Here is a 15,556-nt window from a genome sequence, read left to right on the forward strand (position 1 = left end):
GATGCTACTTTATGCGACACAACACTAGCACTACGAGGGGAAACACGTACATGAGTCTTGTTGTCCAACGTTGGACTAAAGCGTCAATCCCCTTGGACCAGATCTCCCTCTAGCATCTGAAGAACCTCCTTACCTTGGCATTCACTCACGACATCATGAGATCTAGGTAGGGAAGGCCCCCCAACCAGTCTGAAGGAGGGTGAAATCCTCTGCAGCCAATTCCTACTCCCCTGCATCCAGCTGCTGCCAGCTGAGGTAGTCCACCTGCACATTGCCCACTCTGGTCATGTGAGCCTCTGCTAATCCCGCTAGATGTTTCTCAGGCCAGAGAAATTGCTCCTGGGCCTCCAGAGCCACAAGTTTACTCTTTGTCCCGCCATGATGACTGATACATGCCACTGTAGTTGCATTGTCTGAGAACACGTGTACGGTCAGCCCTTGAATCCATGGCAGAAAAGGCCAGTAACACCCTGCAAACCACCCTCATTTCCAAAAGGCTGATTGACCAGGATGTCTTTACAGTTGACCACTGACTTTGGGCCACCCGTCCTTGACAAAGCCCTCTAATTTTTAAGGCTGGCATCCATAGACACTACCACCCAGTCCGGAATCTCCAGCTCCACTCCTCTCTGTAAAGTGAGTTACGACAGCCATCACAAGAGACTTGACCTGGAACTCTCTTGAAGTGGTAATGGAAGCTGAAACTCCTCCAAAGGACTCCAATGGGAGAAAAGCACCTTCTGAAAAGGCCGCAAGTCAGCAAATGCCCATGGAACCAAATCTAGTGTAGAAGCCATAGAACCCAGGAGCTACAAATCATCCCAGACCATGGGCACTGACAGATGCAGTAGCAGCAGCACCTGCCACTGCAACTTTGCAATCCTGTCCGAAGTAAGGAACACCTTGCCTACACAGATATGGACCCAAGCTCCCAGATACTCCAACGACTGGGGCGGCTGCAGGAGAGAGTCTTCACCAGATTCTCCACCCAGCCCAAAGACTGCAAGCTCTCTGTGACTTACCGAATCAAAACGGCTTCACCCTGAGGAGCTAGTTGTCCAAGAATAGATGAACTAAAATCCCTTCCTTTTTGATTGCCACCACTGCCACCACCATCATGTTCGTGAAGGTTTGCAGAACTGTTGTCAACCCAAAGGGAAGAGCCTGAAATTGAACCACAGAAACCTCTGATGGTCCAATCATATGTGAAAGTGCAGATATGCTTCCTTCCAAACCAACAACACCAGAAACTCCCCTTGGCAAACCGCTGCCATAACCATTTGCAGCGTCTCCCTGCAAAAACATGGAACCCGTCCAGTCACACTGACCTCTTGCAGATCGAGAATGGGCCAAAAGGTGCCTTCCATCTTGGGAACCACAAAGCACACAGAGTACATTCCTTGTCCTTGCTCCCCTAGATGAACTGGGACAGCTGCTGACTGGGTCTCCTGACTGTGGGGGGCTTGAAACCAGAGAAGCTACACGGAGGGGAGCTTGAAACCGGAAACAGAAGCAGCAGGGTGGGTTAAATTAACTGTGCCTTGATTTCTCCTGTGCAGGGAGGGGAAACTGCAATGGAAGCACCAGGGAGGCTTGAAATCAGGAGTAAAAGCAGCATGGGGGGGGCGCTTGAAATTGGGAATAGAAGCAAAACTGGGGGGGTGTTTAAATGAGCTGTGTTGTGCCGTGTCCTGGCTTCATAGTGGGAGGGGGGTCATGAAATCAACTGTGCCAAAAGGAGGAGTTAAAATGGGTTGTGTCATGGCTTTGTGGTGCAGGAGGCTTGAAATCAGCAATAGAAGCAGTGTGGGGAAGAGGGTTTTTAAAATGAGCTGTCTCCTCTGTGCCTGTGTTAGGCTGTATCATGGCTTCGAGGGGTGGGTGTGTGTGTGGGATGGGGGCAGGGGTTGAAGTTGGTACTCAGCCCCAACACATAAAAACACACACAAAAGTCTTTTGACAGAAGATCAAGAGCCTTGATAAACCTGCTTACTGCTCATTCCTGCTTAACTGAATCACAGCAAAGCGAAAATGAGCATCAAGCAAGTTCAGTCATCATCTCAGCAGGGGAGGGGGGGGGAGGGATCTGATTACCTTGCTTCTAAGAGCTTCTTTTGACAGAAGACCAAGAGCCTTGATACACTGTTCACTGCTCATTCCTGCTTCACTAATCACAGCAAAGAGAAAATGTGCACCATGGAGAAATTCTTATGCAGCTCATCATCAAATAGTGGGTCAGCTTCTACTGCTTCAGTCCTAAATGAGAAACTAGGTAAGAAACATGCTCGAAAATATGATGATGCTTTCCTAGGAGTATGGTTTCCCCAGTATTTTTCACAAGAATGATGAAAAGCCAAAATGCCTCATATATCTGCAAGTACTGTCCAATGAAAGCATGAAGCCAAATAAACTTAGACGACATTTAGAAACTGTTTACATAGAATTTGTTGGGAAACCAAGGTCCGTTTTTGAATGCAGAAAACAGCATCTTTCACGTCAACCAATGGAGTTTAAAAGAGCCTTGACTATCTCTGAGCAGGCTCAACTAGCATCTTTTGAAGTGAGCTACCAGATTGTACAGGCAAGGAAGCCTCACACAATTGCAGAAACTTTAATTTTATCTGCAGCAACCATTATGGTGAAAATGTGTGGAGAAACAGAAGCAAATAAACTTAAAGCTATACCTCTTTCAGACAATACTGAGAAACGACAGACTGAAGCAATTGCAGTTGATCAGGAAACCACACTAGTGGCACGACTAAAATGCTCTCCTGCTTATGCTCTTCAAATTGATATCAGTACAGAGAGACGCGATGCACATACATTGGTTTTTGTGCGCTACATCTGGGAAGATAATATTCTTGAAGATATTTTGTACTGTCTCCTACTTCCTTAACATAAAAACAGCACAGGAAATATTCAGTGTGCTGCAAAACTGCATCCAGAACAGCAACATTCCTTGGAACTGTATGGTTGGCTTCTATGCAGATGGTGCTCCATCTATGGCAGGTCATAGAGCAGGACTGCGAACCCTGGTGAAGAGAGTTGCACCATCTGCTGTTTGGACTCACTGCATGATTCACAGGGAACAGCTAGCAACTAAAGAACAGAGTGTAGAACTGGATGCAATATTGCAGCAAGTCATATCAATTGTAAACTACATCAAATCTCATCCACTTAGAGCATGACTATTTGCAAAGTTGCGTGAAGACATGGGTTCTGATCATGATGCACTGTTTCACACCAAGGTCCGTTGGCTACCAAGAGGAAAGGTGCTGGAAAGATTTTTTTGAACTGAGGGATCAGCTGCTCACATTTGCAATAGATTTTCAAAAAACAGAATTCTCTGATTTTCTCTGCAATCCGCAGATGTGTCTCCTTGCTTACATCACAGACATATTTACGAAACTCAACGAACTGAATGCAAGTATGCAAGGAAAGAACACTAATATCATTCAGCTCAGTAATCGAATCACAGCATTCATGGAAAAAATTGCTTTCTGGAAGAATAATTTGCTGAAGTTAAACTATAGTTCCTTCCTTCAGTTGCCAAAGTTCTTGCCAGAGAATGAGACTGAGAAGTGTCCAAATCTGGTAATGACTAAACATCTCAGTTCCCTGCAGACACACTTCACTTCTTTTTTCTCTGATTCAGATGCGAGAGACTTCTCCTGGGTTCAAAACCCTTTTCAGTGCCAACCTGCAGGCTTGGATTTACCTTCAGTTGAAATTGAACAGCTCATTGAAATTAAATGTGATCAGTTTTACCAAGGAACATATTCCCAAACTTCTCTTTCAGAATTCTGGTGCAGTATCAAGACAGATTACCCCGAGATTTCAATGTGTGCCTTAAAATTGTTAGTGCCATTTGCAAGCACATACTTGTGTGAAGCCGGATTTAGTGCCCTTGTCTCTATCAGATGTCAGAAACGATGTACCCTGGATGTTACATCAGAAATCAGATGTGTGGTATCAACCATAGTGCCAGATTTTGAGAAGCTGTGTCGTAACTTCCAATCCCATGTGTCTCATTAGCTAAGGTTCTCTCAATAGATAACATTCATTAAAATTACTTTTTGGGAGAACACATTGAAGACAAAGTTGAACTACAACTCATAATTACTTTAAAAAGAATAGGTGTATTTATGTTTATGTAAATTTCATTTGGGTACCATCTGGGGTCACAAAGTTTCAGCTGGTAAAATGGGGTCACACTGGAAAAAAAGTTTGGAAAGCACTGCTCTAACTGAATCTCCAACTTCCAGTCCTGGACATCCTTTTGCGCAGCCAACCCTGCCACTGAGAAGGTCGTATTCCTGGTAATCGCTGATACCGCTGCATCTACTTTAGGAAGACCCAAGAGCTCCAAGGTCTCCTTCGGCAAGGAGTATAACTTAGCCATCGCCCTAGCTACTTCAAGGTCCACTTCAGTATTCCACTCCTGGACAACTTCTTTGATAAGGGGAAAGACTTTGGTAGCTCACACAGTCCATCCAGGACTGGGTCCACTCCTTCACTGATCGAATCCTCCAGTGTTATCCGGATCCCTAGCTCGTGCAAGACATGGACGCAGTTCCTCTTTTTGAAGAAGCGCACCACCCTAGGAACATCTCTTGCCGTGATGGGAACCTCATCTGGATCCAATAACTCCTTACCTACATCAGGTACCCCATCTGCTAGCGCGTCCACAGGATTGCCTGGAATATCTTATGTATCATCCCCCAGATCATGCTTGTCCCACATCTGAGTCCTTCAAGGCCTTCGCCTTTTATCCTGACGGCCATCCAAACCCCAAGAGATGAAGAAGTCCCCCTGACGTTGCCAGCGTAGACCTCTTAGCCGGGTGGTGGGACTTCTGGGAGGAACAGATTTTTGCTGCCTGCTCCCTCTATTGTCAAATAGGTTTTATGGAGCAGCAAGACAAAAATCAGAGGAAACCCTCTCTGAAGCACTGGACTTGTCACTCAGCACATCCTCATCTGGCACCCCCCATTCCTTCCCAGTCCTCCACCGAGGAAAGACCCACTGGAGAAAGCGGGGGAAGGGGAGTTCCTGGGCTCCCTTGTAACTGCATGCTTTTTGCCATGTGGAGGCAAGATGGCTGCAATTTCCTCAGCCCCTCCACCTCCCAAGGGCTCACTGAAACTAGAACCTGTTGACTGGGTAACCAGCTTGCCGACTGCAGCTTCTGCGGAGGTTCCCTCCTGAGCTACGGCTGGAGCAAAGCGAGGCTGCATTGAGGCGCGATCGCCTCACTCCACAGACCCAGCACTTTTCCGAGCTGAGCAGCAAGCGCCACCGTCACCCCAATGTTGGGAACACAGTTAAGAGCAGCTCCCTGCTGGCATGAAAATACTCCCTGGTCACTGCCCCAGCGCTGCCTTTGAGACAAAAGTGCCTGCTTCTCACCCCTGTCATTTGGCTCCTGGCATCTGAACAGCCCTGCATTGCTCTCAGCTTTTTTTTTTCCCTTAAAGGAACAGTACCAGCAGTAAACTAAGAACCCAGTAAAAATGAAGGGTATACTTTCCTGCTTCAGCTGCTGGCTGGGGAAGAGAAAATCTCAGAGGTAGGGAGGGACCCAGGACCCCTGGCTTTCACCTCCTCTGGAAGCTAAGGGCCGAGACTAGCTAGGGATCACCAACCTCCCGCTCACTCTACTTATTTATTTTATTTATTTATTTATTTAAAATTTTTATAGACCGACATTCATCAGGGATATCACATCGGTTCACATTGTAACGCAAACAGACGCCTCCCCAGGCGTTTTACATCGAACAGAGTTACTTGAGGGATGGCCTACAAAGGAGCCTAGCACTTCAGGGAGCACTACCTCTTAACTTCTCTCTTTCCCTTATTTTCATTTAATTTTTCTTTTTTTAATTTAATTTTGACTGCAGGTTTGCATCTCTCCATCTGCTGGAGACAGAGAAATACTGAGGGACTGCAGGTGGCACTCTCGGTTAAGTAGCAGTGCCTAGAAAGTTTTTATTCTCTGCCTTCATCTGCTGTAAGGGCTGCAAACCCACTTGTCTGGACTGATCTGGGGGTATGAACAGGAATCAAGTGACACTGGTGATATCTGATCCACCATCAATAGTATTTGCTTGTCCATTGAGGCAGTAACCAACGGCCAGGCAGCTGTCAGCATCACAATGCGGTTAAACCACACACCGACTAAAACAAGCAAATACTGAAGCAGATGGACAATGTTTAAACAATTAAAAAATTCAGATTAATTCTCCAGACAAGTGGCCAGTATGGGATGAGTGTCCCATAGATTCCTTTTATCTAAGATTAATATAGTTTTACTCACAACTGAATAAATTGGACAGAGTTGTAGGCGTAATAATTTCAGTGTTAAGAACTGAACATCAAGACTGTAGCTTTCACTGAAATATCAAATTGCCATTCTTCAAATCAGTGTCTCTCCTACTTGACCTCCCATCGTATACTGCTCCCTTTTGTGGGGTGGGGAGGAGGGAGGTTAGTATGGCAGAAATTCTGGGACTGGGTGGCCAGTGGCAACCTATAAAAATCATGTTGCCAACTCTTCATTAGCAGGTAGCCAAAGAATCACAAAGCTTCAGAGATATTATACAAGAAATCCAATGGCAAACATAGAAATTAACTTGGTCTTTTTTTATTTTTTTTTCATCAGTGGTCAGATAACCCCAAGCTTGAGAGATATGTCTACCACACTTTGCTACCAGCTTGCTGGCCACCCACTTCACTTGTCCCAGAAACTCTCTCATCTGTTGTACAACTGGTCTTAGCAGCCAGGTGCCTGATAATGACAGCCGGTATTTACCAGATAGACATCAGAGCTTACGAATGATGCAAAGCACAAATTAAACCAGGTGTGGCTAAAGACGTCAGCACTTAATTATTTTCAGAATAGGCTCTGTTCCGATTAGAATCCATTCTAACAAAATATCGGAATGCCTCTTTCATGCATTTTCCATAACATTGTCAGAACTCTTTCCACAATCAGCCATGCTATTTAATTCGGCAGAATAAAACATGAAAAATTCACAGTCCGCCAACACCTACAGACGTCAGAGATCCCTCATCTTCTGAGACCCTCCCCGTCACCCTCCATGCAACGTACTATGGAAATTTCAGGATGAGCTCCTCACTCAGAAGACGTCCAAAGGATGCCACCACTCCCACATCAAACTGACCATCTGAGGCTATGTCTGGCCACTCATAGAACGAGAGCCGCTGCTCAACAGCATAGTTTCTCACGGGTAATCCTTTTGGCAAAAGTGATGGTAATGTGACAACTTCCAGTGTCTCTACCAGCTCCTTATCTTTCCTTCTGTAGTAGGATTAAGAAGAAAACAAATTACTTGATGTGGAGTCATTTCTGTACTGACAATAAATGTTTAGTTTTGCAAATGTGACAAGAGCCGCGAGTGATGTCTCTTCTGATGCCAGAGATGTCACTTTATGCTGACTAGAAGAAAGCCCTGGGTGGCTGCCTTTTCCTGCAGGGGAGCACCCTGAATACAGAATAAAAAGAGTCTGGGCATGGTCAGCCACTCCACAAATCTGATTGCCTTATGTCCTCTTTTGCTGCATAATCTGGATAAACAAAGTAAAGACTACAACTACTGCCACCAGTGTATACCCAAAAGCCCAAATTGAAATTAGCTGAATTTATAGTGCACAATACAGTGGCTTGCAAAAGTATTCACCCCCCCTTAAAACCTGAGATTTGTGTGGATTATAAATGATACTTTCACAGATTGTTCCAGACAGTATGTTTATTGCAAGCCAGTATGCTCTTAAAGTAAATTTTCAGAGTCACAATTCATTATTTCTCTGCATTTTTTGTAAAAATAAAAAATAATAAAAACTGAAAAATGCTATTTGTATAAGTATTCAACCCCTGTGCTTTGGAGGCTCCAAGTTTACACAGATGAAAGTTATTACCCTAAGAATTGGCTTACAACTGGCCTCTACTTGGGAATTATTAAAAAGGTCAGCTTTTCTGGATAAAAGACCCTCCTAATTCCAGTACCATTGGTCAGACGTTGAATCTGAAGGAAAGCTGTGAAAATGAAGACCAAAGAGCATTCTAAGGAAATTAAAGAGAAAGTCATAGACATGTGTACAAGATAGGAAAAGGCTACAAAATAATATCCAAGTGCTTGGATACCCCAGTGAGCACTGTTGGATCAATTGTGAGGAAATGGAAGTTATATCATTCTACCCACACACTGCCTAGACAAGGAAGCAAATAGCAAGGAGGTGACTTGTGAGGGAAGCCACAGAGAGGCCAACAATCACTTTGAAGGAGCTACAGAATTCAGTGGCTGGGTCAGGAGTGGAGGTGCACCATTCAACCATATCAAAAAGTTCTGCATACAAGTGGCCTGGCATGGGAGAGTGGCTAGAAAGAAGCCATTACTTAAGAAAAACTACATCAAAGTATGTCTGGAGTTTGCTGGAAAGCATCATAGTTATCTAACTAAAATATGGGATAAGGTTTTGCGGTCAAATGAGACAAAAATGGAGCTTTTTGGCCAAAATTCACAACGCTATGTGTGCACAAATCTAACACTGCCCATTCCTCAGCAAACACCAACCCAACAGTAAAGTCCAGACAGTGGGTTGAGCCTCCTGTCCAGCAGATGGAGACAGAGAAAAACTGAAAGGGTATCCTATATCAGGACAGAGCCACCCCTGCGTCCCTTCAGTATAAATGTTATCAAAGCAGAAAGAATAGATGGTGAACCCGTATAAAATCAAGCAAGTAAATAACTGTAACTGACAAATCGAAACAGAAAAATTCAAACATAGGAAAAAACGCTCTTACATAGCTAGCAATATAGCAGATACTTCCGGTGTCACATAGCTTATAAAGTAAGAAAATACTTCCAAAAAACCTGTAAATGCAAACTTCGAGCGGACGTATGAAAGATATCAGTCAGGGCGGGAGTCTGGACTGATCCGTGGTACTACAGGAACGAAAATTTTCCCTGTACGTACCCGGATCAGTCCAGACAGTCCAGCTTCCTATCATGGAAGCCATAGAACCCAGAACTTGTAGGTAGTCCCAGGCCATGGGCACCGCCAGAGCCAAGAAATGTTGTACCTGAGTCACCAGCTTGAGGGCCCGGGCCTCAGGTAGCAAAACCTTGGACACGCGGGTGTCAAAGTGTGCCCCTAGAAATTCCAGGACCTGTCTCGGTTCGAGATGGCTCTTGGAGAAGTTGACTCTCCACCCAAGGGAGGCGAGAACCGAGAGGACTCTGCTGATGGCTGGCGCACAGAGTCTCTCAGACTTCGCCTGGATGAGCCAGTCGTCCAGGTAGGGATGAACTAGGACTCCCTCCCGCTGAAGAAAAGCTGCCACCTCCACCATTACCTTGGTGGCGAGTCCGAACGGGAGCGCCTGAAACTGGTAGTGCCGTCCCAGGATGTGGAAGCGAAGATACTTCTGGTGGTCCTTGCTGATTGGGATGTGAAGATAGGCCTCTGTGAAGTCTAGAGAGGCAAGGAATTTGCCTGTGCGAACCGCTGCTATGACCACCTGCAGGGTTTCCATACGAAAATGGGGCACCTTGAGCGCTTTCTTGACTCTCTTGAGATCCAGAATCGGTCAAAAGGTGCCGTCCTTCTTGGGGACGACGAAGTAGATGGAATACTAGCTGGATCCCTGTTGCTCCGGGGGAACTGGGACTATGGCCCTGAGCTCCTGAAGCCTGTGGAGAGTCTGGCACACCGCCGGGCACTGCCGAGTGCCACAGGGAGATATTAGGTGACGGTCCGGGAGATCGAGAAAATTCTAAAGCGTAGCCTTTTTTGATGACTTCGAGGAACCACTGATCCAAGGTAATCTTGACCCATTCCTCATAAAATAGGGACAGACATCCACCTAAGCTGGAAACGGAGGAATGGGCCAGCCGCATCTCATTGTGATGACTTAGTGGCAGCTCCCTGGTGGTTACCATCTCGGAAGGGGCAACATCCGCGAAAGGAATGAGACCACGATTGGGATCTTGCTTGATCCAGAAACCAATCCAGAAGTGGGAAGAAGGTAAGAAATCACCACAGAGAATGCTAGGTTCAACTGCCTGCATCTGCTGGAGACAGAGAAATTCTGAAAGTATGCAGGGATGGTTCTGTCCTGGGACACCCTTTCAGTTTTTCTCTGTCTCTGCTGGACAGGAGGCTCAACCCACTATCTGGACTGATCCAGGTACGTACAGGAAACAGTCCTTTTACCCTTATATTGAGCCCTCAGGTTCCAGGGGCCAGCAGGACTTAGGCAAGAGTCTCGTGAAAGGTAGCAATGAGAGAGATATCCCAGTTGTAGCTACGGTAGGGTCAATAGCAAGTGGAAAACCTAGGATGGTCATTGCCCAAGCTGAGGTCAGAGATAGGCAAGAATGGTAGCAGTACAGACTGAGGTCAGAGGCAGGCGAGAATGGTCAGATTTCAGACTATGGTCAGATTCAGTAATGAGTCCAAGGGCAGGCGAGGGGGGCTCTGAAAAAGCAAGGACATCTAGACGGAGATGAGGCAGGCAGGCACAGGAACACAGCAACTTAAACTACAGAGGATCTGTAGTCAACCCATTGCTGAGACAAAGGTCTGGGAGGCTGTAAGGCCCTTAAATAAGGGCTGAGGAAGACAATGTCATTTGGGGTATCGTGGCCTATTTCCCACCATGGGCCCTTTAAGTGGTGACAGGTATGCACGCACCTAGAGAAAGCAGAGCCAGAGGGAAGACTGCGGAGTCCAAGTTGTGGCTGCAAAATTCAGCATCCTGCCGTGTGCAGCAGGCCTGGGCAGCATTTGGGGTGAATGCATTGGCTCGCAGAGCCATCCTGCAAGCCAGTAAGCCTAAGTGTGAGTGTTATTTGTAATCCACACAAATCTACTGAATTGTTAGGGGAGGGGGGGTGTCGAATACTTTTGCAAGCCACTTTAAATGTCCAGTATGTATAATGTACAATAGCAGCCAGTGCATAATGGGTAATAGTTTAACAAAATGTATCACATGTTCCTTTCTCCACTCTCACAGTATAATAGTCTTCCTCAGGGCAGTTATGGTGATTCTTTTCCTCAGCTTAGCTGAAGTTCTAATCTACTTCAGCTACTTCCTAGGTGCTAAGTACAGGAGATCCCCTGGAGCCTCCTTTATCTGACTACCAAATACACAAGATATTTGGGAAAAATGTTATGTACAATTATTACATAGCCACTGATTACATAAAATATATTTTATATATTATGCATAATACAGGTATTTCATTACCCAGCAGCTGAGTAAACAAAGAAAGGTTTTTCTCTATGCAGCAGCTGAATAGCCTTGTCTGTCTTTTTTTGTTCTAGTCCTATCAGACAGCTTACACCACTTAGATTTTTTTTTTTTATTTCCATCACTAAGCATTTTGAAAATTGCATGCCTGATCTCTGCATTTCTTTTAGTAAAACTACAAATCCCAGAATGCTCAGAGGTATAAAAATCAACTGACCCAAACTGTCATGTTAATTGGCACATCTGATACAATAAAATATTCTTAGTAACCTGTTAGTTACACCAAAGTATTTTTAAGCTCCAAAATTAAGACATTTCTAAAATGTCCAATAATGGGACTAAATTATACTAATGAGGGCTATCCTTCCAACACAGTCTTGAGATTTGATATACCAAAGCATTCTTCCTCTTTTGTGCCTATGAGAAAAATGTTCATTACATCTGGTAAATCAGAAACAGTAGGACTGCAGATGAAGGCTATGGTTTTGCTCCCACCATACTTTTCAGCATTACTAAGTAATGTTCTTTGTCATAGTATTATTTAAGCACATACATCTGTCCATTTAAGTAAATGGAATATCTTCACCAGCTGCTCACATAATTAAGGGCTTGCTTCACTATTTTTTTTCAAAGAGACAAAATGGGAGAAAAGCCTTAGTAAATCAGGATCTAGATGTCATAAAAAACTTTTTCAAATTTAAACTGTGTTTTCTAAAACTGATCACTTGTTCGCAAGTATTTGCCACCTCTGTTCTGCTTCAGACCAGAAAACTGACAGTTTTCAAGTTAACCCTCCTATTAATGGGATAACTACTTAATACCCATAACTTCCAAAGCCAAGCCATGGCAAGATAACATTTACCTGCACTCATTCAGCAGTTTCAGAGACTCTAAGGCAAAGTCATCTGTACCAAAAAACAAAATTCTCCAAGGAGGTTTGTCTCTCGGTATTAGGATCGCCTGTCTTCCTCCCACATCTGAGTGTGTCTTGGTGCAGATCATTGTACGGAAACCCCATTTCTCCCTTCCTGAGAAAATCTTGGTGCAGATTTCAGCAGGAATCCTCCATCTCGCTCCTCCTCCTGAAAATTTTTTAGTACAGACCTCTGCTCCGGCCCAGGGGCAGCGCTGGGACACAGAACAAGCAGGACACCAAGGAAGAGAAGTACCAGGGAGAAGGAGCAAGCCCCTGCCTTCCACGAATAGTTTCTTCCAAGTCCTGCAATGGACCCCCATGCCATGAAACAGTCCCGCAGTTACTGCCTATCCCCGAAACCACGCCTCAACTACCGACTCTCAAAGGGAACCCCTAAGCACCAAACCCACAGCTCTCTAAACTTATGCCCTTGGCCGCGGCCATCTTTGTTGCACTCTGACGTCACCTCCGGTGTGCAGTTTCTGCCAGCCTTCTATCAAGTGTTACCAATTTATCGATTTTGTTGCTAGATCTGGTAGGATTCGAGATTGTAGAACTGTGAATGCGACAGGCATGTAACATATAGAACATGTAACATATAGAACAATGTAGCTTCGAACCTAACGACTGATAGCTCCAATATTCCTTTCGGGTTCCCTAATTCGGGAGCATGTCTGGAAACAGAAATGTGCAAGAATGAGATCGCCTCTGGCTAAAGCGCAGTGCTTGTGCTGGTTAGCGGGATTCCGCCTCAGCCTCTGATTTCTGGGAGAAAGCTGTATTTAAAATAGTCATGCCCATAAAGTTATCAGACTGAGCAGGTCGCGCAAAGCTGCCAAGGGAACCACTAACGCTCTACCAACATGCTCTGCCTTTCCGCTTCTCGTTGCCGTAAGGCGCCTGCGCGGGTCCCTCGACGTCCCGAGCCAGTGCCTCCGGCGCAGGCGCTGTACTGTTCCCGCCCGGGCTGGGAGTCAGGAGTGCGTGCACGCGCTTGCTTGTAAACTTAATTCCTTCGGTGCAAGCAGGAGACGGGGCTGATGCAAGGTATGGAGTCCAGGGCGATGGGAATTGGTGTAAAAGGAGTCGTGACCTGAGTTCACTCACCGCTTTTTTTTGTAGTCAGCCTGGGGTGAGACTCATTCTGGGATTGGAGCTGAGCACCGATGGCCCTTTACCTTCCCATTTAACTCGTTATGACCGAGCAAGTTATCTGTGCACTCGTGTGTATCAGTACCCACCTCTCAGTGGATCCTTGCCCCTGTCCGGTTTCTCCCTTGACTGACTGTAAATTTTCTTTAGGCCGGTGGCTCCCTCCAGTGTAGTCAGGTCCCGGGAGTGACGTGATTATGTGCGTCTTTCACTTGAGGTGGTGTTAGATGAATGCTTGCATCTGAGAGAGCAGTGGTTGAAAGAGCAGTAGCTCTCTCACATAACTTGGGGGAGGGGAAAGAGAATGAAAAAAGGAATAGAGAGAAGGGAGCAAATGGAGAAGGAAACTAAAGAGAATGAAGAAGGAAAGAAGCCAAGTGCCACATTCTGTATGTGCTGAAGAACAAACAATAAATATATCTTAAATTGAGGCTTCTTTCTCCTCTCTTACTAAGGCCCACCACGCTCTGTCCTGTTTTTAATTTATGGCAGCATGGATATACTAGGTATTTGCTTTTTTGTTTTCTCCTTTTTTTTCCTCCTCAGTAAATGAAACCTAAGAAATCTGTGGAAGAGCTACGAAACTGCACATAACCAAGGTCTCGTTATCCCTGTCTATCCAACCTAACCGATCACTATACTAACCAAGCAATAAGCCCTTGCGTAATTTGATAGGGAGATGATCCACCACTCTCGCAAAATCTTCTACTTATTCCTATAGCACTACTTGACTTAGGCAAGGCTTTACAAAAACATATAAGGGACAATCTGTGCCCATTAGAGTTTATTGTCTAATCGGAACATACAGGACAAAAGAGACTTTTCGATTTTCATTTTTTTTAGAAGTCTCAACCACAGGGATGGAGGGGGGTTTGTTTCCACAAATAATAGAATGTTTTATTTATTTTATTTTTAGCATTTCAAACTTTATTATATGAGAGATGCAAGAAAAACATGCAATAGACATTACAAATCCAGAAAAATTCCCAAAACAATATAGGAATTATATATATAGTCCACATTAAAAGCGGGAGAATTTTGGAAATTAAAAAAAAATTAAATTCCTAGATTAGGCCTGGCATAGATCTTGACCCCAAAATCTCTAGAATCTAACACCTATCTCAACAAAAAGTAAAGTTTAATTCATTTCATTCTTATGTAAAAGGAATTGCTCAGGGTGTAAAGGATCAGAGAAAATAGACTTATTTCCTGATACACAAATTCCCAGTCACATGGGAATTTAAAAACTTCAACTGCAGGAACGCCAAAAAGCGGAATATAAATCAGTACTAATAATAATACCCTGGGTAGCACACACAACATCAGAAAATTTTTGAATCCTCTGACCACCAGACAAGGCATTTTTATTCTTGAAGTAACTCTTAAGAACTAAATCCTTATCAAAGTTGGAACAAAAGATAACAATAAGCTTGGCCCATGACTTTTGTGTAGATTCAAGGAATGCTGATTGTTCTAAATTATCTATTGAAATTGTAGTATCTAAACCACTCTCAATTTGAGTTTGTGTTTAGGTACAGGGAGATTTGCAATAACTGTACAGTCCCAATCAGTAATTCCCAAAATCTTCCTGACACCTCATGAAAAGCTTAGAATCTAGTTACAGGAAAAGTTAGCAATTGCAGATTCCTCACTCCATTCATATTATCTAAAGATTTTATTTTAGTATGCAGTGATAAATTCTTTAATATGGGCCACATTGGTAATTTACAGCATAGATATTTGATTGTTCATCCCAGTGTATTGCCTTTTCAATCCTGCAAGTCTGTTGTCTTGCTTCTCCAATTTAGAAACAATCCCATTAGACAAATTGCATAAATGAGCAATATAATCCTGAAGAATTGATTCTGTACATGTTACCACCTTTCAAATGTCCAAGAGTGTAGTATTTTAAGGGAGTACCCAGTAGCTTCCCCCTGACTCCTTCATGAATGGCTCAAGGAGGAGATACCACTAATAGCAGTGGGATAACAGAAAAACAGGTACACAGAATTTCATCCCATACCTGAATCCTGTTGTCATCTGATATTACAACCTGGTGCCTCAGCGAAGATATCCCTGCTTGATATAAATAGCCTACTGCCATCCTTCCCACAGGACCCTGAATCCAGCCTTCATTCTTCTAAAGGATTTGCTTCCTGTGCTGCATCTGGAAACTCCAATTCCCAATTCTCTGAACGTACCCGGATCAGTCC

General features: G+C 44.4%; 1 protein-coding gene across 1 annotated transcript in view; it reads right to left on the bottom strand.

Moving 5' to 3' along the window:
• MTFMT (mitochondrial methionyl-tRNA formyltransferase) overlaps window positions 1-15,447 on the bottom strand; it is a 49,988-nt gene extending 34,541 nt beyond the window's left edge. Inside the window, exons 1-3 of the mRNA XM_029596835.1 lie at window positions 15,367-15,447; window positions 13,055-13,158; window positions 7,112-7,321 (exon numbers count right to left, since the gene is read on the bottom strand). Of these exons, the coding sequence (XP_029452695.1) occupies window positions 7,112-7,321; window positions 13,055-13,158; window positions 15,367-15,447 (395 nt within the window). The remainder of the gene's footprint in view (window positions 1-7,111; window positions 7,322-13,054; window positions 13,159-15,366) is intronic.
• Window positions 15,448-15,556: the final 109 nt, after the last annotated feature.

This window comes from Rhinatrema bivittatum, chromosome 3 (assembly GCF_901001135.1).
Source record: "Rhinatrema bivittatum chromosome 3, aRhiBiv1.1, whole genome shotgun sequence".
In the NCBI taxonomy this organism is placed as follows: Eukaryota; Metazoa; Chordata; class Amphibia; order Gymnophiona; family Rhinatrematidae; genus Rhinatrema; species Rhinatrema bivittatum.